The 23866-nt window shown below is 44.6% G+C and overlaps 1 protein-coding gene across 11 annotated transcripts in view; it reads right to left on the bottom strand.

Annotated features, from left to right (window-relative positions):
• PRDM2 (PR/SET domain 2) overlaps positions 1-23866 on the bottom strand; it is a 133140-nt gene that overhangs the window by 37948 nt on the left and 71326 nt on the right. For 8 of the 11 annotated variants that reach the window (XR_015143238.1, XM_086343797.1, XM_086343788.1 and 5 more), the window contains 2 exons: positions 13195-13305; positions 2453-6806 (listed from right to left, as the gene is read on the bottom strand). Coding sequence is in view for 10 of the 11 variants with exons in the window: in XM_086343797.1 (XP_086199923.1) it covers positions 2453-6806; positions 13195-13305 (4465 nt within the window). In the remaining variant the exon portion in view is untranslated. Of the gene's footprint in view, positions 1-2452; positions 6807-13194; positions 13306-17152; positions 17211-23866 lie in introns of all 11 variants that reach the window. The other 3 variants (XM_086343798.1, XM_086343799.1, XM_086343793.1) reach the window with 2 other exon arrangements.

The following is a 23866-nucleotide window of genomic DNA, read 5'->3' as shown; positions in this document are numbered from 1 at the left end:
GGGTAAGTCCTTGAATGTGCAATGGGGAGAGTACAGCAAAACACTGAAAACAGAATGAAAGCGGGTATTTCCAAACTTGCACTACAAAATCCCCCCTAAATAAAATTTCAAAGTAGAAATACACTGAAAAGGAAAGACGTCTAGTAAACTCCCTGCCAGTGTAGGTAACAAATGTGAACAGAGAGGCCTCTGCTAGGGGCCTGGGGCTGACACAGATGGACGACTACACCCTCCAGGCCTGCGCCGAGCACCCCGGCGTTACACCAACTTCACTACAAGGTACCGAGACGACCACAGCTCTCTGAAGAAACGCCCACTATTCTGCCCAGATAATCAAAATATGATGTCCCACTGAATGTTCATTTTGTAATTCCCCCGAACACTTTACGATCGCTTGTAAGTGGCCTCTGGGAAAGGCGCGTCCTTCAGGCGCGTCCGCAGCACAGCTCCTGTGTCTCACACAAAGCTGTGGCCACTTCCACGGAAGCCTGCAGCCACCATACACAGCCAGAACAATTTACCCACCTCTTATCTGATTCTTGTTTCCTTTTAGGTCAAATTTCATGCCAGCAATGTTAACTCACAAACAAAGCAAAATAATTAAAACTAACTGGAGCAAAAAACAGAAACACAATTTTATTAGGCACTTCGGTCCTCTGCAGTCTTTAAGGGTCCTTTCAAAACCACTGGATGAACCTCACTCAGGTTTCCTTTATACAATATTAATTTTTCCATATCAATTTTACTTTTGAACTGTATAAATGGAATCCAATACAAAATAAGTGACTCTTTCAGATACTATTGGAGATAAAGAGGAATACGCAGTACATTCTAAAGCATCAACCACTTGGGAAACGTTTTTTTAGCACAGTCTGTGAAAATGACAGCATGTTTTGGGTTCTTTAACCTTGGGAAGCACAGCTCAAGAATATCCTGTTGTTGTTGAACTTCCAGAACATAGACCGAGTACAAGGAGGTACACAGTGAGGCTGCTACCGGCAGGCAGTCTGGACAGCTGATCAACAGGTGTTTACTTTCGCCAGGACTAAGCTCCAAGATGCTGTATACGCACACGCCAGGGTCAGACACCAGATGCTGAGTGAGAGCTATAGTAATTTTTATGAAGAAGCTTAACCAAAAAAATCTGATCCTTTATTCCTACAGTCCATCATTCCAGTCTGCCCTCGGCTAATGATCCTTCTCTCCTTCTCTCCATCTTCAGCCATGACTTACGGCACCAGCACCAAGAACTCTGCCTCATCGACTGTGTGGTGGTTAACAGCTTCTCTGAGCCCCCATGACCTCTCCAGACAGCAGTCATCCTCCGCCCCCCGCAGTTAACTCTGCTTCTGTTCGCTTAAAATACCAAAGGATTCTGAGACACAAAGTTACAGCCAACAGCCTAGACTCACACAGCTCACTCTGAAAGGACGGGATTTCTCAACACTTCACAGAAATTCTAGCTGATGATGAAAAATTGCACAGGAGATGGACCTGCAGGCTTATGCAGGAAGCAGCAGGAATACCAAAAGTACACTCCACTCACAGGCGAAGTAACTTAAAGAGTTTAAGAAGTCAACTCAACAAACCTAACTCCTGCCCTAGAACACAGAATAAACAGAGAAATCACCTTGGATCTAAGATGAGCTCTGACATCACACTGGGGAAACAAAGGCACTGACAAGTGGGGTGACTTGCCCTGGGTCCCCACCCACACCTGGAACCACAGGGTCTGGCCTCAGCATGCACTCTCTCCTCATCCCTCCCTGGCCGTGGGAATCTGGCTGTTTAACACCCTATGCTTGGAGACATGAGCCAGTGGGGGGTGGGGGGGACAGGAGAAGACACGGACATGCAGCATTTTAAAAGGAATAGGGTACCGTGCTTTGATTTATTTTGACTAAGAGGCAAGTTTTTAAAATTAAAATACAATAAAAGAAAGCATGAGTAATAAAAAGTAGTCTCAGTTGCTACAACCACTCTTTAAGTCACAGAAATATTAAATCAGATTGTAATATGGTTTTAATGAACTCCGCAATACATCAGAACATAAGAAGACATCTATGATGGGAGAGTTAATACAAGTGACATTGGGATACCACCCAAGATATAAAGGAAGTTTGAGAGAATTTCACCGTTTCATAGTAGGGTACTTTGGGGAGCTTTTCATGGCTTTAAATCCAGTTCATAACTGGCCCTATTAAAGAAATGGTACCACTTTGTGAGTCCTACATGTGAAATAAAAGCTATGCGTCCATCTTTGCAGCAGCCAAAGCACTGACCCTCCTCCACGTCTGCCTACACCTTAAGCAACAGCTATTTCCTTTAAATGCTTATGTCAAAATCGTGCAGGAAAAAAGAAAAGGAGCCATTGGGCAAGTGTTTTCTTCCAACTGTCTTTCCCCCCTTGCTCTTGAGCTCTGAACTCCTCTGACCCTGGAGCTCTGCTTACCTGAGGTCCTTCAGCTCCTGCTTGCCACTCCCGTCCTCCTTCCTGTTCTCACTCGGGTCGGCAGAAGCCGCCAGCTGCAGGCTTCGGGTGATCGGCCCCCCACTCCGTTCTCTGGATTTTACACTGAACCTGTCTGTCCGTTTCTTACTGGCCAAGGCCGACTTGCTCTGTAAGACGGCTCTGCTCTTCTGCGCCCGCACATGCAGGCTCCTCGACATCTTGCCTGAGAGGGGAGCTGCATGGTTCTTGGCTGCAGCTTTGGGCTTCTTGGTCTCGCTGTGAGTCATTTTGGCCATGCGTATAGGGCTCGAGTTCCTTAAAGAGGAGCTTGGTTTTTTGGATTTGACCGAAGCGGCAAATTTAACGTTCTGCTTGGACCTGAAGGACGAGGGGGGTGGCGGGACCTGCGAGGGGCCTGAGCTTCGAGCTCTGGTCTTGCCCAGAGGTGCCTGCATGCTCTGCATTTTGATCTCGGCGTCTGCTGTCCGTCTGCGGTGGCTGCTGCTGTTGTTTCTGTCACTTCCGGCAGGTGACGGGTGCCCCCCTTTCTTGGAAGAGTGGGAAAGTTTTTTTTTGGAAGGAGAAACGGGTTTTTTGGGACAGCTGAAAGCGGCATGCTTGTTCAGACTCCCAATGTACGTGAACTCTCTGTGGCAGTATGGGCAGACGTGCGAGGACGACTCGGGAGTGGTTTTTAGGTCAGCCTTCTGCTTTGCGGACTTGTTTTTCTGTAGGATTGCTTTCTGGACGAGCTGGTTTTTTTTCTTCAACGCGTTTAACTTGAGCTTATTTGAGGACATTTTGCTGAGCTCCACACTAAAGTTCAGTCTTTTGGGCTGGCCCATTCGTCTGAAGGCGTTTTTCCCAGAGTTGTCCAGAACCACTACGCCATTTTTGGGTTGCACAGTCTGCTTCAGCGGGACCGGATTTTTCTTGGGGGTATACCTCTTCTTGTCACTCGCAGAGGCACATGCCAGGATGTGTTTGTGCAGTTCAGGCATGTTGTCCACGCCTTTCCCGCACTTGGTGCAGCGGATGGCGGTGGTAAACGTCTGTGGGATGTTGTGCGTAGTGAAGTTTGTGGCCGTCACACCAATGCCCAGGGGGCTGCGGTGATGGTACTGAAATGGGGGTGGTTTAAAGCTTGGGTAATGTTGGTTGAGACCCAATCGAACATCTGGATCCTTTGTCTTTATTCCGGAAGCCATTATTTTGATGGTTGTGTAAAGCTCTTCGGAAGAATCGTTCAACTCTTCTTCTTTAGACGCTTCTAGAGGGTCTTCCGGCAAACTCTGCATGTGCTCGACATGGGCCTTGCTGGGATCCGTAAAGTTCTGGGGCCTCAGGGTGCCACTTTCAAACTCATGGTGAGTGCACACCTTATCCGGGTGGAGATCTCGCTGGTGCTGCTGCAGATTGCACAAGAATGCAAACTCCTTTTTACACACTGAACACACAAAGATATTCCCAACGCCGTGGAGCATAAAGCGATGTTCTGACAAATCAGTTTTCACCTTGAAGAGCTGCACACAAAATTCACATTTGAAGGGCCATTCCTCAGCGTGAATGGATAAATGTTTGGTTAGATCCTTAATGGAAAGAAAAGGTGATTCACAGACGTTGCAGACAAAGTTTCTGTTGAATGTCTCCTGGACGATCTCCTGCTCAGTGGTGGATGGGGCTTCCTCCCTGGCTTTCAGGTCTTCACTCTCTAGTTCCTCCTGCTTAAAAGATATCATGGGGAGAGAGGTTTCCAGATTATCCCCAGAGGAAACCACGGATGACACTGCTGAGAGAGGAGGTGGCGAAGGGGAAGAGGAGGAGGAGGAAGATGAGAAAGAAGAGGAGGAAGAGGAGGAGGAAGAGGAGGAGAGTGTTGGAGGCCCCGGTGAAGCAGCGGACATAACGGGCTCCACAGAAGGAATGGGGGACGGCGAGGGAGACACTGTCGGGGAGAGAATTGGAAGTGGGGACTGGGCGGTGGCATTCGAGAGTGGAGAGGGACACGGGTGAGGGGATGCCCCGGAAGAGGGGGCTGGAAGAGGGACAGTAGGGAGCAGTGGAGGCGGCGGGGTGGCCACAGTTAACACGGGAGGGCAGGGTGGAGGGGAGGAGGGGGTGGTGGGGGTCAGGAGAGGCGGCAGCCGCCCGCAAGAGAGGGAAGATGGTTGCAGGGCAGGTGACGACGAGGAAACGTCAGGAAGAGACTCAACGACAGCGGCAGACAAGCTGGAGTTGAGACCACGGTCAGAGTCTGGCTGAGGATCTAGAGGTTTACAGGGACTGGCACTTCCAGACACATCTGGAGCGTTTTCTACAGGGAGGTCGACGCCGTTGTATTCGTTGAGAAGGACCTTCTGCAGCATGCAGGTGGTGGGCTTCCTTTTCTTTACAGCACTGCAGGATGGCTGCAGAACATGGTTTTCTTTGAATTCCTTGCCTTCAGAGTCACCACAGGGCTTTTTATGCACACTGAGATCTAACACAGCTTCCCACTGGACCGGAGCCTTGCCTGGCCCCTCAGCCTTCTGTTTCATACCACTGGACAAATCCAGTGGCTGCTGGTTGCACACATTGCTGAAAGTAGAGCTAGCTGCCCACTCTTTAGACACCTTATATTCATCAAAGCCTGGTGGGCTCCCAGTTTCTCTTTCATCTCTCCCAGACAAACTCCATGCTGGTGAGTTGCTGTGACTCTCTAATTTGGGTTTTTTGGAGCTTAGAACTGCCTCAGTCCACGCGGCTTTCCCATCTCCTGGTTTTCCAAAGTCTCGCAGGGCGGGGCTGTGCTGGGGAGAGCTGGGGGGAGAGCTGGTTCGCCTCTTAAACCTGCTTGAGGTCACGGGTAGCATCGACGCAGGAGCAGACACGCAGAGGGGCCCTAATTTGGGTATCTCAGCGGCTGAAATCCCTGCAGGAGGAGTTAATTTATCCTGGGTCTGAAGAAGCTGTTTGAGCTTTGATGACAAATACACGCTTTTCTCTTTGTGGAAAGACACCGCCTCTGTGGTTGATATGCTGAGAGGCAGACTCAAGGAACAGGAAGGTGTGGCAGGATCAGACTCAGTCTCGGCTTTAATTTTGGGTAACACGGGCGGACTAGCAGTCCTCCGTTTCTTGGACTCACTGTTTGTGCTGCTGGAAGGCTCTTTAGGGAGATCGTCAGTTATAGGGACCTGCGTGGTCTTTATGTTTTGAGTTATTTCCACTGTGACTGGAGTGAGCAGACAGTTTATTCCGTACAAGTCTGCCGAATTGGATTCCATCTCAATAACGTCACAGTTACTGGTGCTGCTGCTGGTCTGAATTTTACCATCAATGTAGTAATTTAAATTCTCAGAGATATTGCTGGAAATATCCATGATGTACACGTCGTCCGCCTCCCCTTCCTCCTCTGGCTCTGTGCTGGGGACATAGACACTCGGGGTGGGAGGGGCCTGCTCTGCTGGGGGCTGTGGCTCTTCCAGGAGGCCCCCTTTCCGCCGCACCCCCTTGGGAATCAGGTGCCGCTCGTGAACTCTGCGCTGATGTCGTCTCATATTCGTGTGAGTGCCGAAAACCTTCTTACAGTACTTGCACGGGTGAAGCTCTTTCGCTTCGCCGTTCTCTTCTACAACGGAAGGAGTCACTGAGTCCTGGGACGCCTTCTCTGAGCTCAAGGTGAGACCGTCCTGCCCAAGACCGGGGGGCTGTGCATCGTCCTGGGGAGGAGCACCGTCGCTGGGCGCCTTGCCGCCGGCCGGATCCTCGAGCTTTCGCTTCAGCCCGGCCTCATGGCGCCGCTCGTGGCGCCGCCGGTTGATCTGTGTGCCGAAGGCCTTCCCGCAGTACTTGCACTTGAAGGCGTGGTTGACCGTGGACATGTGGATGTGCATGTGCCGCTCCAGCCCCTGCTTGGTCGTGAACTTCCTCTCGCAGTGCTGACATGGGAACAGAAATGTTTCAAACACGTCCCCGTTGGCCTCTTCTCTGGCTCTGGGAGTTTTCATGACAGGGGCTGCCTCCGCAGAGTCTGCCAGAGTTTCCTTTGAAACCGTTTTTGGTTCTTCTAACAAATCCTCGGGCTTCTCGTCACACCGGATCTCCAGCTCTCTCAGGGAACTTTCATTTGGCACATCAGCTGCTTCGTCCCCCTCTTCTTCCAGCTCCTCCTCTTCCTCTTCCTCCTCCTCCTCCACCACCTCGTTCGCCTCACAGAGCGCTGCTTCCAGCTCCGCGTCTGGTCCTGTCTGGGGCTCGTGGGCAGGGGGAGGGAGGGCGAGATCCGGAGGCACATCCTGACTCACCGCCTCCTGAGGGACGGCTGGTTGCTCGGTGGTGGAAGCAGAAGGATTCTCGTCTTCGTCTTTGGGGCCTGGAAAGCACAGGGAGGCAGAAGTAAGGTCAAACACTAGCCACTGGTGATCAGCTTTCATTATCCATGTTACTTCCTTTATCATCTAAAATGCGTAAGGGAGATCATAGCAATGGACCACTCTACATTCTCATTTAAGAAGTTATACAGGATATAAATCCATTTCATTCATTCAACAAACGACTGCAGTGCACCAGGAAGCTCAGTGGGCAGTGAGGGAGGCTTCAATCTGAGCAACAGATGCCCACAGCAACTCAGGCTCTTCTGTGTTTCCTCACACAGATATAAACATGCTTTTGTTTACAGAAACTGTACTGCTTAAAACTGTGTTGGGAATAGCTGATACTGAAATCTTCCTAGTCATGAGTTCTAATTTTTCATGATTCCAAACTGAAACAAGAAAATTGCTCAACATATTACCAGGTAATATTCTTAGTGGTCTGCCTTGAATGTAATTGATTTGTTCCCTTCTTCTTCACCAAAACTATATATCAAGAGCTACAACATTTTCCAAAATTATGTGATCTGCATTTTTCATGTAAAAGGAACTTTGGAGACCATCTCTTCTGAGCCTTATTAAATTAGCGAGGACCAGAGATCTCTTCAAGAAAACTGGAAATAGCAAGGGAACATTTCATGCAAGGATAGGCATGATAAACTGTAAGGACCTAAAAGAAGGAGAAGAAACTGAGAAGAGGTGGCAAGAATACACAGAAGAACTGTACAGAATAGGTCCTGATGACCCAGAATAATCGGGATGATGTGCTCACTCAGCTTGAACCAGACATCCTAGAGTGTGACGTCCAGGTGGGCCTTAGGAACCATTACTATGAATGAAGTGAGTAGAAGTGATGGAATTCCAGATGAGCTATTTGAAATCCTAAAAGATGATGCTGTTAAAAGTGCTGCACTCAATATGCCAGCAAATTTGGAAAACTCAGCAGTGGCCACAGGACTGAAAAAGGTCAGTTTTTATTTCAATCCCAAAGAAGGGCAATGCCAAAGAATGTTCAAACTACCGTACAAATGTGCTCATTTCACATGCTAGCAAGGTCATGCTCAAAATTCTTCAAGCTAGGCTTTAGCAGCACCTGAACGGAGGACTTCAGATGTACAAGCTGGGTTTAGAAAAGGCAGAGGAACCAGAGATCAAATTGTCAACATCTGCAATATCATAGAGAAAGCAAGGGAATTCTAGAAAAACATGTACTTCTGCTTCATTGACTACTTGAAAGACTTCTGTGTGGATCACAACAAATTGTGGAAAATACTTGAAGAGATAGGAATACCAAACCACCTTATCTGGCTCCTAAGAAACCTGTATGCAGGTCAACATGCAACAGTTAAAACTGGACATGGAACAGTGGACTGGTTCAAAACTGGGAAAGGAGTATCTTAAGGTTGTATAGGGCTTCTCTTGTTTCTCAGCTGATAAAGAATCCACCTGTAATGTAGGAGACCTGGGGTCGATCCCTGGGTTGGGAAGATCCCCTGGAGAAGAGAAAGGCTACCCACTCCAATATTCTGGCCTGGAGAATTTCAAGGACTGTATCGTCCATGGGGTCACAAAGAGTCAGACACGACTGAGCGACTTTCACTTCACTTCACTTCAAGGCTGTATACTGTTACCCTGCTCATTTAACTTCTATGCAGAGTACATCATGTGAAATGCTGGGCCAAACTGACTTACAAGCTGGAATCAAGACTGCTGGGAGAAATATCAATAAGTTCAGATATGCAGATGACACCCTAATGGCAGAAAGAAAAGAGAAACTACAGAGCCTCTTGAAAAGGGTGAAAGAGGAGAGTGAAAAAGCTGGCTTAAAACTCAAACTTCAAAAAACAAAGATCAGGGCATCCAGTCCCATCACTTCATGGCAAATAGATGGGGAAACAGTGGAAACAGTAACAGACTTTATTTTCCTGGGCTCCAAAATCACTGTGGATGGTGACAGCAGACACAAAATTAAAAGATGCTTGCTCCTTCAAAGAAAAGCTATGACAAACCTAGACAGCACATTACAAAGCAGAGACATCACTTTGCTGACAAAGATCCATAGAGTCAAAGCTATGGTTTTTCTAGCAGTCATATATGGATTTGAGAGTTGGGTTATAAAGAAGACTGAGCACTGAAGAATTGATGCTTTCGAAGTGTGGTGCTGGAGAAGACTCTTGAGAGTCCCTTGGACCACAGGCAGATCAAACCAGTTGATCCTAAAGGACATCAAGTCTGAATATTCACTGGAAGGACTATTCACTGAAGCTCCAATACTCTGGCCACCTGATGCGAGGAGCCCACTCACTGGAAAAGACCCTGATGCTAGGGAAAGATTGAGGGCTGGAGAAGGAGATGACAGAGGATGAGACGGTTAGATGGCATCACCTACTCAATAGACGTGAGTTTGAGCAAACTCTGGAAGATAGTGAAAAGATAGGGAAGCCTGGCGTGCTGCAGTCCGTAGGGTTGCAAAGGGTCAGACAGGACTTAGCAACTGAACAATAACAATAGGTGTGCCTCAGAGAATGAAAAAGAAATCTAAAGTCACTTCTGAGTCCCAATGCCCAAGAGGAGCCCAGTCTAGCCCAACCTGAGATTAATGGTACAAGGTGGTCAGGGAAGGACTCACCAGCAAGATAGGTGAGGAGAGATCTAAAGAAAATCAGTCACACAGATATTTGGTGGAAGGAAGTCCTCTGGATAGAGGAAATGGCAAATGTGCAAGCTGTGAGTCAGTAACATGTCAGATGTGTTCAAGAATTGGCCAGGAAGTTGGAGGGGGGTGGGCGCAGGGAGAGAAGGAGGAGAGCAGGAGATAATATCAGCTCATGCAGAGACTTATAGGCTGCTAACCTTTATTCTAAGTGGAAACAAGAAGCCAATAGAGAAACAGAAGAGCAACTGAAATACAGGAGGCTCACTCCTGGTGCTACGTGAAAGACAGAAAACTGTAGGGGGCCAGGGAGACGAGAGAGGCGGACCACACCCGCCAGGAGGGGAGGCGGGGGAGACTGGAGTGGCCTGAAGATAGTGGGAAGTGGCCAGACCCTGGATGTACTCTGGAGAGGAAGCTAACAAGCCGAGTGTGTTGGCTGACTATGGTGTGGGACAGGGGCAGGGAAGGGTAGGGGCTGGTGGTGGTAGCAGAAGGGTCAAAGAGATTCCGCAGCAACTGCTGTTATCCTGTTCACTAGACTGAGGGAAAAGCAAGTTTGGTCTGTGTGCGTTTGTTTGTACTGGGGGGAAATGAGAGTTTACTTGGGATGTGTTGAAGTCTGAGGTGCCTGATAAGACATCCAAGTAAAGATACTAAGTGCTATATATGACTGTCCTCAAACTAGAAACAGCAGTTGGAGCATGGACCTGGAAGAGGTCACCTGCAAAGCGAATGCAGATAGGGGAATGGCTGTGTCCCCCAGGTGACTCCAGTACCCAGGGGTCAGAGGAATGGCCAGGGAGGATCTGGAGAGCCAAGAGAAGGGTAGCCCTTAAACTGAGGAGGGTGTGATCAGTTGTATCCAGAACTGCTAACAGGCTGGGTAAGACAGGGCTGAGAACTGAGCACGCGATCTGCCCAGGTAGGGGTGTGACAACGGTGACAACAGTTTTGGTGGAGCATTGGGGACAAATGCCTGTTGAAGGCCAGGAGAGACAGAAAGAAGAAGAGACAGGGAGACTGGAAGCAACTCTTTCAAGTTCAGCTGTAGAGGAAAGCAGAGGAATGAGGGAGTGGCTGGAAGGGAATCCAGGGACAGCACGGGCCTCTGAGACAGGAGCTATCACAGAGCCCTTAATGCTGGTGGGGACAGCCCACGGCACTGCTCTCTCTGCAGGACCACCTAAGTCTCTGCTGAATTGCACCTCTTTTTACTGTAAGTGCCTGAAGAGTTATGAAAGGTTCTGTAGAAGAAACAGCTTTCTCTGACTTCTCCTGTTTCTATTCACTGGCTCTTCCTTCATTCACTGGACAAAACGTCAGTAAGGCCACCAAGATCCTCATCCTTTCAGGGCTTTACTTTACCAGGAGTTAAGCAAGCAGGCAACACCACTCCAATGAATTAATGGTTAAGCGCATGGAAGTACATGGTTAACAACGATTAAGGACAGAAACACAAGGGAGGAATATCTGGTGGCTTTGTTAATCAATCATGGGGAGGCTGCAAGGATAGAAGAGGAAAACCAAGCAGGAACCATCAAACACGCAGCACACTGTAAATCAGTGTGGACTGAGCTGGAGGCAGTCGGGAGCCAGTAAGATATTTTAAGGCAGAAGAGTGCCACTGGGGAGACGTGGCTGCAGTGTGTATTAAGGGACTGGGAGGAGGCAGAAACCAATACCGACGCAGTGGCAGCAGAGGGAGATGCTGGCTGCCTACACCGAGAGACAGCAATGGAGAAAAGCAGAAGAGGCAGGAAAAAAGTGGCCAGAGCGAGATAAGACACCAGAGTCCTGTTGTCAGACTTTGTGATTGCCTAGATACAAGGGACAAGGGAGGCTTTTAAAGGGCCAATCTTTCCAAACTCAGCGCATATGAGGTATTAACATGAGCCAACGATTCTGTCCTGGCCCTCCCCCTGCTTCCTAAGAAGGTCTATCCAACTTTTTCCTACCTACCACCTCATCCACTAGCAACGAGGTTTCTGCCTCTACATACACTCCAGCCTTCTCTCCTCCAGATGCATTTCTTACATTGCATGAGTTTTCCACAAACTGGGAAACCAGTCATCTGATGGTGGTTCCCAAGAGCTAACTCCCTTTTCAAATACATTTTCAACAAAGACCCAGTACATCACTTAAAAAAAAAAAACCTAAATGAGAAAACAGAAATGAAAATAACAAATAACATCTCTAAGGCTCAAAAATTTCTTTACAGAATTTATCTTCAGCCAAAATCCATAGCTTTGAATGGAAATATTCTATGATTGGTAAATAATTCCAGATTGAAAGCTGTCCAAAGTAGTATGAACCAAAATGCACACAGCTCTATGAACCCAACTGCGTCCACACACTCACTGAGGTCTGCTGAGTTTTAAACCTAAAGGATGGCCTGGGAAACAACAGAAGAGTCTGGCCACTTGCTCCACACACCGACCACTTTTTGAGGGCCAAAGAGAACATGTGCAAGACGCTGACAAACCAATCAAATACTGACCAGCTGTTCCACAAACACGTAGACACTAAGCATCTTTTATTTCTACAGGACCTGGACTTATATCAGGAAAAAAATTAACTGTTCTGAACTGCTGAAGGGGAGAGGGTTCTGCTGGATTGTTCTTTAATTCCACCACTACCGGTAGTAAGGTTCTTTGGTCTTTTTGTTGTTGTTCCAACAAATGTCTTAGCAAACCTGCTATCAGCTGGCAGATCTTAGTTTTATAGGACTCTAGGAAGTGTATTTGTTCTTGCTTCCTAAAATGCCACAGAAAATTATAATCCTTTAAGAATGTCATCCCCACAAACAGTGCTAATAAAAAGATTATAAAAGGCATCTACAGTATTTCTTTTTTTCTCTACAAATGTTTTTTGAAAGAGTCATAGTCTGTATTTTGAAATCAGCCTATTTGGGTCACTATGAACTCTTGGGCAAGCTCAGTCTCTGTATGATTTTGCCACATAACAATGTAAGACCACGTTGTTCCCCACCCTTTCCACTGGCCAGAGTGTCACTGTGGTGTCTTAACTGCATCAGGCAGAGGGCAACCTGCCTTCCTGAGCAACTTCAGTCCCCGTCTCTGGGAATTCTTACATCATGGAGGGCCTAGAGTATTAATTTTTAGAAAAAGCTCTAAAGAAGAAAATTTTATAGGAAGAAATACAAAGAGATAAGGCAGAAATTTAAATTCTAACCAAAAAGAGAAACACTTCATTCTCTATCCTTTTCATTCTAACACATACAACCCAAGGTGTTGTGTTTTCAAGTAAGTTTTTAACTGAAGTACAAACTATAAAGAAGAATATTGCAAGATAAGATGTTCACAAAGTAAATACACTGCTGTGCTCACCCCAACACTGTGATCAGCTGGCACTGGCACCCCAGAAGGCTCCTCCTGTCCCTGCCAGTCTGACCTCTAGCATCACAGATTTGTTCTGGTGGTTCTGAACTTTATGAATTATTTATAAATACAGTTACATAGTACGTTTCATTTCACTTCGTTTCATTTTAATCAGGGAATAACTTCATCTTGAACAAGGAAGGTCTTCAATAATTTCCTGAAGGGGAGGTGGGACGAGTAAGGCTCAGCTTGCCATATTAAATGTAGGCGGCCTTCTTGCTGTTTAACCCTTTACAGTTCTTGGGTGATTCTAAGAAGGGCACTGCAGGGAGATAAAAGTCAAAGCAGCTGGTGGGGAAACACGCCCGCATCCTACAGGTCCAACTCCAAGCTTACCTTCCGCAGAATCTCTCATATTTGCAGGGCTGGGATCTGGCTCACTTGTCTTCAGCTGTATGTCTTCGGTTTTGTTTGCTTTGTTTTTACTTTCTTGGGATTTTTTCTTCCCTGAAACACAATATTTATTTATTTGTTTGCTTGTCTGTCTGTTCATTTGGTCACTATTACCCTGAATTTTTGGAGGCAATTACTAATTCAAACTATTTCTGAGGCAATTATCACCTCAGATTCCTGAAGAAAGAAACAGATGATGAATATGAATACCTCTACATTATGTCAAAGAAAATAGAAACCCACAAATCCTTACTTTTGAGAATCTTGGGTAATGTTTCCCCTTATAACAGCTATCAAACTAATATGTAATATATTCCAGAAGAGTTAACAAAACTGAATGTCCAAGGAAAATTAGAGAAGAGCACTAAATTTCAACACCACACAAGTAACAGGAACTGGCGAAAATCTAGTTATCTGTAAGAAGCACATCAGGGAAAAGACTATCCAGACTTGTCAAAGTAAAGCAACAGAAGCAGAGATGTTGCTGAACAGCAAGGGATACCAAACCACACACCACAGCTCAAATATCAAATGCAGAGTAATTCTGAACAGTTCACTGTCAGCCGGCTCGGCATTCTCAGGGTCTGGAGGGACTCAACTCTAGGTTCAGCACAATTCAGTATTTCATTAACAACTCAGAGAACGGAAGTCAGGAAATGCTAGCTGCATTCCAAGTAGTAAGAAGAGTTCAAAAGATAACATCAAAATACAACAAATTTCTGACGAGTTGGAACAATAAACTAAAGTCACCAAGATGTTCAACATGGACAAACATTTCCCTACAGAACTACTATGAAAAAGAAGTGAAAGTGAAGTCGCTTGTCCCACTCTTTGCGACCCTGGACTACAGCCCGAAAGGCTACTCCGCCCAAGGGATTTTCCAAGCAAGAATACTGGAGTGGGTTGCCATTTTCTCTACAGAAGTACTAATGCTGAAGGTTTGGAAGCTCCGCCTCTCTGGGATTTAATCAGAATTTGTAACCCTGTTCCATTTTTTAAATTCTACATTTCTTGCTCCTGGGAGCTTTTGTTTTTCAGTTTTCAGATTCAGAATAAGTTCCACCCACCTTCCTCTAAACTTTCCTTCTCTTTCTGTGACACTCCCCCCAACCAGGCCTCAACAGCTCCTGGAACTGTCTTTTCTCTTCAGAACAAGGCTCTTGACACCTTCATCTTTGATTTAGTAAATGACTAGAAACTAGAAACCACTCATAGCTTCTGGAAAATGGTATTCTCCTTAACACTAGTGTAGAGAATTACTACAGAGGAGAGTAACTAACTAAAACAAAGACAACAAATGAAATGAGGTCAGAGACACAAAATATCACCACTACAAAGATCATGATTAAAAACAGAAACATCAACTACAACACAAATACTAACCATCAAAAACACCTCCATATTTTGATAGATATTTAAGAGGTGCAACAAGAAAAAAAGTATAAGATACTTAACAATCAGCCATTTGATTTGTTAGTCTTAAAAAACAAAATACCATTTTAAATCCCTAACTCTTCAGCTTGTAAAAAAAACTGAAGATGTCTCCTGCAATTATATAAAACTCAAATTCCTAGTAACATCTCACTCCATTCATTTCTAAAGGCAGCTGAAGTTGAACCCGTGACACAAGCGTGTACTTCACTGGAACCACACTCCGGTGGAAACGAGCTGACAGTCTGTGTGTAGCTGGCCAATTCGTGTCTCCAGGTGGAAATGTGATGAACCAATCCCTTCTGCAAGGGGCAAGGATATGAACACACCTTTTCATCTGGTAAGAAGTAACCTCTTCTTTCGAGTCTTTCACCCTTTGCCAACTTAACAGCACTTAGCCTAAATCTGATGATGACAAAGGCTCTTGAGAATCCAGGTGTGTTTAAAGGAATATGGATTCAACCAGTTTTCTTATCCTCACTATGATACACGCCGTGCTGTTTGTGTGTTGTGCCTGGCCCATATCAGACTACCGGTAGCAAACAAGGCAAACACAAAAGATTACTTGGCTATGAATGTAACTGGTCTAGTAACTGCAGTACCAGTCTGAAGGGGTTCATGGAAAGGGGTCCCAGTGCCTGCAGACGCCTGATTCAAAAGTTATATTCAGAACGTGTTTTCCCTGAATCAAAATCCTCAAATAGTTACAAGACATCAGTACCACCTCATGTTCTTCAAACAGGCTAAACAATATAACCCTTTTCTACCAACCTTACTTTCTACTTTCTGCAAGTATGAATAAATAAAAAGGGAGGTCTAAACTCCACCTCTTATAAATAAACCTTTAAGTCACACTATAAAATTTAATAGAACAGGTGTCAACTTGTACTACAATTTCTTAAAAAACAATGCAGAAAATTTTCTGAAACCTATCAAGTGCTATATGAAAGCACTTGATAGTGCTTTAAAACTGGTTTTAAAAAATCATAATTAAAAACAGAAACATCAACTACAATACAAATACTAACCATCAAAAACACCTCCATATTTTGATAGATATTTAAGAGATGCAACAAGAAAAAAGTATAAGATACTTAACAATCAGCCATTTGATTTATTAGTCTTAAAAAACAAAGTACCATTTTAAATCCCTAACTCTTCAGCTTAAAAAAGGCAAACTGACCTATATGTACAGACTACTAAAATAGTAAAACTTCTAGATTTACATAAAGCAAATCACAGCTTTAATAATACCACTCATTAGTACGTACCAAGAATGAAAGTACATAGCTAAAAATGCTGTTTTAGTTTCCTGCCTAAAAGAACATTAGAACACTTAGCTGATACTGAACTTCAAATATCTTAGTTTTAGACTCTCCTAATCAGTGAGCAGCTATGCCATCACCAAACTACCCCACTCCTCTACCCGTTGCCCCTACCCCTTGCTGCCCCTGTTATCCTCTTTAAAAACCATGACCAGGAAACCCTGTTCTACCTGGTGAAGAGAAGCCACATGCGGTAGGGACAGTCTATTTGGAGAGCAAACAAGAGCACCCACCAGGCTTGCTGCAAGCCCGTCAACTGCAGCACAACTGACACGTGGGGTCAGACTGCTCTCTGCTGTGGGGCTGTCTGAAACATCACAGGACATTCAGAAGTATCACTGACCTCCACCCATTCCATGCCAACAGTGTGCCCCTGCATCTGTGACAAGCTAAAGTCTCCAGATACTGCTGAAGCCTCACCCAAAAGACAGTGTCTCTCTAGGTTAAGAACCACCGGGCTAAACCATTATGGGGTTCCACAGTCTGTGTATTTCTTAAAATTTTTAAAGTATTTGATAATACTAACAAGCCAACTCTAAAAACTAAGCGATGGAACAATTAAACTTACCTCTTAAGTGCCTTTGGTGAACACTGATAGACTTAATTTATGATGGACACCAGTCTACCATGAATCTAATCATCACTAATTAATGGAACTGAGATAATCTAATACATAAAATGTTTTCCTCAGTCTTAATCAGAATCCTCTAATGCTCAAGGTACTTCCCATTAGGACCAAGACTAGAGATGCAGGGGCTATCCCCCGTCCTACCTGCTATTTCTGTGCTAGAAACTGAAGACCAGGGTCCCCCGGGAACCACCCAGGCTCTGACAGTAGAGCAGTCTGACCCTGGGAACCCTGACTCACTCTTAGGTACGCCCAGTGTCACTCACAAATACCGTAACAGCACCTGGTGGCACCTACTCCATTTCCTCAAATCAATACATTTCTGCCCGATAGCTGGTTTTTGTTCTACATGTAATCAAATTAAAAGTAAACAAAAACAACTTCTAACTGAAAACAACCTGTAAGGACTTCTGCAAAGGGAGGGGCATGTGTTAGTTCTTGTCTGTAAGGCAGGAAGCGCCTGGGAAATGGTCCGGCAGAGCTGCTGGGAGCCTGGTAAGTACACGTGTGCACTTACCCTCAGGTTCCTGAAGGGTCCTACATAGAGGCTCTGCCAGCTGCGTGCTCCACTTGGTCTAAACAAGAAAGATATAGGAATGAAAACACAAGGAAAGTGGAATGGAGACAATGACACAGAACATGACGAAGGACAGCACACAACATTATGTATATAAGGAAAAGAAACACACAAAGATGAAGAAAACTGAATGAAACAGAAGGAAAACAGCAGTCACCCCCTACATCGAGGCTTCCCCCCGACCCCTCCACAAATAATAGCCTCTGTGTTCTCAGTGGGGGATAGGATGTGGTATACTTACTTCCGGCCTATCCCATGCTCATGACTGATGTCCTTACTACTTAAGTACTGTTCTGCCAGAAGTCCCAACCTATGTCTCTCATTTTAGAGAGACACCCAAGGACCACAGGCATGAAGTCAACTGCCTGAGATCACACAACTAAATCGCCTCTCGAGTCAGAACTAAAATCCAAGGCTGACGGTACCAAAAGTGCTCTACTAACTAAACTATTAATACACTTATTTCTTACAACCAATAATGGCATGATACAAATATCTTATTCTTTACACACCACTTTATATCCATTATTTCACCCACTTTCAAGTGTAGATGAAAGCAAAGAAATAGAAAGACTTTCACTACATTTATAGAAAAGGAACCATCAAATTAGAATGCAGACATTTTCCATTTCCATTTTATGTTATGCCAGAAACAAGTATCAGTCAACAGCACAGAACCCCAGTCTAAGCAAATACATTAAATATCAATAAAACTGGATTTTCTAGAGAAATAGCTGCCATATAGAGAAATTCTACATTTGCATCAACTACACGTTAAAGACAACATGTAGCATGAAGCTGCTGGGTGCCTGCAATGTAAGGTGCAAAACCAAAACTGCCTAAAGCATCACATGAATAATTTAAGTTCTTGTCTATATTCTACTCTTCTGATGAACTAGACAACAAGGATATTCTAAAGAATAATGTCTCAGTTAAAAATGTTCAGCATCAGAGAGATGCAAAATTCTATAAGGCTTGCTCAAGTTACATTAAAAATTCATCACAACAGTGAAGGCTCATGCATTTGGTGATTTAAATGAATTAAATTTAGAACCATATGTAACTCTACGTGCACTGCCTGCCTCCTCACTGGGGAGCTACCCAACTCTGAAGCATACAATCAGACAGAATTCAGTATCAGTGTGCTGAAGCAGGGCCAGCACATCCTTGTTTGGAGAGCTCACCCTCTTATTCAGACACAGAGATGATTCCAAACCAGGCAAGACTCCACCTGTGAGGTGAGACCCACAATCACACCATGAAAGATCAGCTAGCCTGAAGGGGCTGGGCTGGCCTGAACAGGGACCAACCATGACCACCACCACCCTACCACCATAGGGTGGGCGTGACTGCCACCTCCAGTTCCTCACTCACACAGCCCTTCACCCCTGCTGCCGCAATTCCACCTGGATGGCTACCTCTAATCCTGAAATCACAAACCCCCAAAGTTCTCTACTTGCCCCTCAGTGTCTTCTCATCATCAAACAGTTTGATGGCCTTTACAGCTTAAAATTCCTCTCCTGGGCCTCATACCATTACCAGACTGTCCTCCTCCATTAACCATTCTTTGGCAAAAATCTTCCTCTTCCTCCTGCCTTGAAATGAGAGGCTCCCCACAGGAAACCTGATGATGATGCTTTCACACAAGGCTGGAGCAAGGCTTCGATAAAGTATCCAGCTAAGTAGAGGATACAGATCTTAGAGAACAGACGTGGAATAATGCAATTAATGGGCTACCTTAAAAGGTAAGAAAGAGAAGAACCCTAAGACTTGGAGGAGAAGGAGCCATGAAGACAGTTTAACCAAACTTCACAAATACACTTCTCTGAGCTTTACTTCCTTACAAGAATTGCCCAAAATCTCATTGCAAGTTTGTAGTAGAATTGGGACTTTTATTCTCATCCAATTCACTATTCTATCCACTGTGTTCTAACAGCCTTCTTAGTGACAATCTGTGGGTTCCAATTTCACCCTTATAATGAATTAAGAGTACCATCTGCATTTCAGGCAAGTTTGAGAAATTCATCATGAACATACAAAGTCATTACACATCTTTTTCAATTTTTGAAAGGCAAAGGAGGGGTTTTTCACGACAGCAGGTCCAAAATAAGGTGAAAAGCCTAACTGGGGAAAAGGCATAAAGTTCATGTTAAATGACACAGGATTTAAAACAAAAAAACCCACAAACAAAATCTCTAACAGATCAGATAGTAAGCAAGGGGAACCAATGGATAACAGCAAAACTGTTAGCTTAAAGTATGGCCAAAACAGTACTCTGTGTGAACTGCTAAAGGGTGGGCAGTCTTAGGCCTCAGCACATCTGGCAGTAGTTTAACATTCTGCAGTGGGTGTGATGATGAGTAGGGAGAAGAGAAGCTAGAAATGGTTACACAAAGCTAGGTTTCCCACAAGGAATAAACAGGTCATTTCAATATACTTCATGTATTCTTAAAATAAACAAAAAATACTGAATTTGCTACCCTGGAAGTCATCAGAAGGAAACCTGAGGACTGATGTGAGAAACTGCAACCAGAAAGCCTTCCCTGTGTAAGGTCACCAGCATCCCTACACGTAACACAAGAGAGAGTTTATCAGATGGCCACAAGTGGCCACTACCACTGGCCAAGGTAAGATCGGTGGGCAAACAAGCCACTTGTGGCCTTAGCTCCATCAGGCCGTGGTGTTTCAAAGAGAGAAATGTGAAGCAGTGCGATGCAACCACGGTTGGTTTTTACACAAGTGATATATAAGGCTATACATTTTCTAAAGATTTCTTTTGCACAAAAAATAACTTTGAAATACACCTGGTAGTAAAAATTCTGAATGCTGCTTGGGCAACATTTCAAATCTTTTTCTGTAAACTTCTCACGAAGAGCTGTCTGTAACTCTGGAGGCAAATTATAAAAATAAAACCTCTCCGGTTTTAAGTTGCTCATGGCATTAAAATAGGACTCCAGGCTTTGCTTCAACAGAAACAATGGAACAAAGTTCTGGATTTTTCAGCACTGCAGATCACAGTCTAAATTCCTGGAATGCTCACAGCCCGAAAGACGGATGGGGGCAGGGCGGGGTGCACAGTCTTTGCTGTCGTGGAGCTCTGGCTCCCCACCTCTTCCAAACGTCAGGCTGATGGAAGAACAGCAAAGATCACCTCTGAAGGGAGCTGTTAATTTCTCTTTTTAAGAAAAGGCTTTTAGCGGGCTAATTCCAAATATTAGAAATGGATTCCCAAATAAACATTAGTAAATTCAAATTAAGAAAGCTTTAAATTTCCTTACACTCCTGGGAACCTCAAAAAAGTCTTGTGGCATAAACAAAATGATCTCAGAGACTAACTAAATACCTCTGAAACTTAAACAAGCTGCTAGCCTGTTCTGTTTTATAATCATTTTAATTTCTCAAGTTCTTTTCATGGATTTTCATTAGCCTTTGTCTTACAGAAGGAAAAAAGGTATCTAAAGACTGAAAATGAAAGTCGCTTAGTAGTGACCAACTCTTTGTGACCCCATAGACTGCAGTCCATCAGGCTCCTCCATCCATGGGAGTTTCCAGGCAAGGAGACTGGAGTGGCTTGCCATTTCCTTCTCCAGAGGATATTCCCAACTCAGGGACGGAACCCCGGTCTTCTGCACTGCAGGCAAATTCTTTACTGACTGAGCTACTGGGGAAGCCCACAAAAAAAATGAACTGCCAACTTAAAGCAAGGAACTAACTTTACGTTCAGGTATAAGTCCCCTGTGGCAAAACAAATCAGGCCTGGGAGCTGTGCAAGGAGGTGGTGTGTTACAAGTGCCTGGCAACCCTAAAACAGAAGGGACAGCCACGCCCTTGAGAACTGATTAGTCTTAACGAAAAGAAAGGCTATTTTTCCCTCTCAAAGTCCAATATAAGTTTTACAATGCTATATCCTGATGAATTAATTACAAAACTTGGTTTAAAAATATTTTCAGGAAGTAAAATCTAGATCTAAATCTGAATCAACACAATTGCAGTATTTGAAATTCATTCTTTACATTTGTCTACAAAAATGCTCAGAGGAACAATGGTCAAGCCACATCACTAATTAATAAAATCATGCTACAATTCACCCACAGATATAAACCAAAAGGATCTGCATTAAGATGTTGGCAGGTGGCTCCCAGTGATGAGATTATTGATGAAGGTATGATACCCGTTTCTCCATCTGTTTGTATTTTCTAATTTTTCTAGATAAACATTTCAATACATGATGCAAAAAAAAAAATTTTTTTTTAAATGAAATACCGACAAAAGCAAGAGTAATGAGACAACTGAAAAATGTTTCTTTTGGTTGAGATTAACGCGGGCGGTTCTATATCAGTACAATCTGGCACCGTGCTCACAGCAAAAGCCCGTGGTGTCTTTCTTTCCCATTTCCCACCTCACACACCAGCGGAGTGTCCAGAAAAATGTGCTCTTCCCAGAAAACCAAATTCACAACGGAGACACAGTAACAAAGATTTAAAGGATATTTAAAATACATCTGACCCTTTAACAATGCTGTGTGTGTGTGTTCAGGGCGTTGACCCTTTATGAAATAGAAAATTTGTGCGTAACTTAAAGCCTGCCCCCCATATATGTGATTCCTCCATAGCCGCATTTTTGCATCCTGGGATTCAGCCAACCCTAGGTCACCGAGTACTATACTATTCATTACGGACAAAAATTCACCTATAAGTGGAACCCACAGTGGTCTTCAAGGGTCAACTGAATGCCCAAGCATTCACATTATCACTGTGAGCCTTTTGGTATATATCCTTCAACTCTCTTTCCCATGCATCACATAACTTCAAACAAAAAACTGATTTGTCTCCTCCTTTTGAACAGCCATACTATTTGTTTCAATGCACTTGGGTATCACACCCATAACTATCTGAATCAAAAATCTAAACAACCATGCTGAGTGCCTCCCAGGTATAAGCTACTGCTACTGCTAAGTCACTTCAGTCGTGTCCAACTCTGTGCGACCCCAGAGACGGCAGCCCACCAGGCTCCCCAGTCCCTGGGATTCTCCAGGCAAGAACATCAGAGTAGGTTGCCATTTCCTTCTCCAGTGCATGAAAGTGAAAAGTGAAAGTGAAATCGCTCAGTCGTGTCCACCTCTTAGCGACCCCATGGACTGCAACCCACTAGGCTCCTCCATCCATGGGATTTTCCAGGCAAGAGTACTGGAGTGGGGTGCCATTGCTTTCTCCAGGTATAAGCTAAGGACCAATGTTTTGGTGGTCAACTAGGATAATTATGAGAGTCTTCTTTGCTACCTTTTATTTTGCTTCTCTGAAAATGTAAAATTTAGGCAATGGCATTTTAATATGACACGTTTTGGTAAAGGTTTAGGAAATCCGTTTATAAACACAAAAGAATGTACAGATACTACTCTGCTGAATCACTGGGCTCTACCATGAAATGAGACACTTTCATGCCACTGCAATGTTTAAGACCTTTTGTCACTACTGCTAGATGAGCCCATTCCCTTCTGTTCACCACTCAATCGTCCTCCAGCCCCTCTCATGCCTCCAGATGCACCTTTCTCAGAGTTCATGGCTGACACCACTCTGTTCCTATTGAAAAAGAGCTAGGAGTTCTCAGGGGCTCAGCCACATATGTGGGCCAGCAAAAGTTCACCCCTCTGGCAAACTCAAAACTGCCCGGGTTGTCTTTCAGATTCAAGAAGCATGGAAGGAAGTCAAATGTATTCTCTTCACAAAGCAATTATTTTTTTAAATCACAAGTTACATATAAATTCAACTCCACATTTTTTCTTTTACTGACCTCTACCTAAAAGCAAAATCCTACTAGCCTATTTAGGACTTCCCAGGTGGCACGAGTGGTAAAGAACCCACCTGCCAATGCAGGAGCCTAAAAGACAGGTTCAGTCCCTGGGTTGGGAAGATCCCCTGGAAGAGGGCATAGCAACCCACTCCAGTCTTCTTGCCTGGAGAATCCCATGGACAGAGGAGCCTGGTGGACTACAGTTCATGGGGTCGCAAAGAGTCAGACATAACTGAAGCAACTTAGCACGCACTACCCTATTGAACAACTTTTCTCACTCTCAGATGTATAAGCCTATTAGACTACTAAATCTTTCCTCTACATAACTGTAAAGTTTCTGGAATGATCAAATGAAATTTGGATCATTTTTCTTGGGTGCTTATTATCTACAAGACACTTTGTTGAGGGAATACGTATTTTTGTTGTTCGGTAGCTCAGCTGTGTCTGACTCTTTTTGCAGCCCCATGGACTATAGCCTGCCAGGCTCCTCTGTCCACAGGATTTCCCAGGCAAGAATATTGGAGTGGGTTGCCATTTCCTTCTCCAAGGGATCTTCCCAACCCAGGGATTGAACCTACATCTTCTGAGATGAGCAGGCAGATTCTTTACCACTGTGCTACCTGGGAAGCCCACAGGGAACACATATATGTCTGCCCCGAAGATATTTAAAATGGAAGTTGTATGTCTAACTTTGAGAAAAGCAAGTCCCCGTGCAGAAAGGCCCTACTAATGTCAATAAATAGAAAATTTCTAGTGGAAAAAAATGTTTCCGAAAAATATGGATTTCCTTAAAAATAACAAGAAGGGAATGAAGGAAAAACGAAGCAAGATGGAAGGATGGGGTTGGGGGGGGTCATTTCGGGG

This window comes from Bos grunniens, chromosome 16, assembly GCF_055505025.1.
Source record: "Bos grunniens cultivar Pamir isolate PY7600 chromosome 16, Bosgru_T2T1.0, whole genome shotgun sequence".
NCBI lineage: Eukaryota > Metazoa > Chordata > Mammalia > Artiodactyla > Bovidae > Bos > Bos grunniens.
This window is presented reverse-complemented; position numbering and strand designations above follow the sequence as displayed.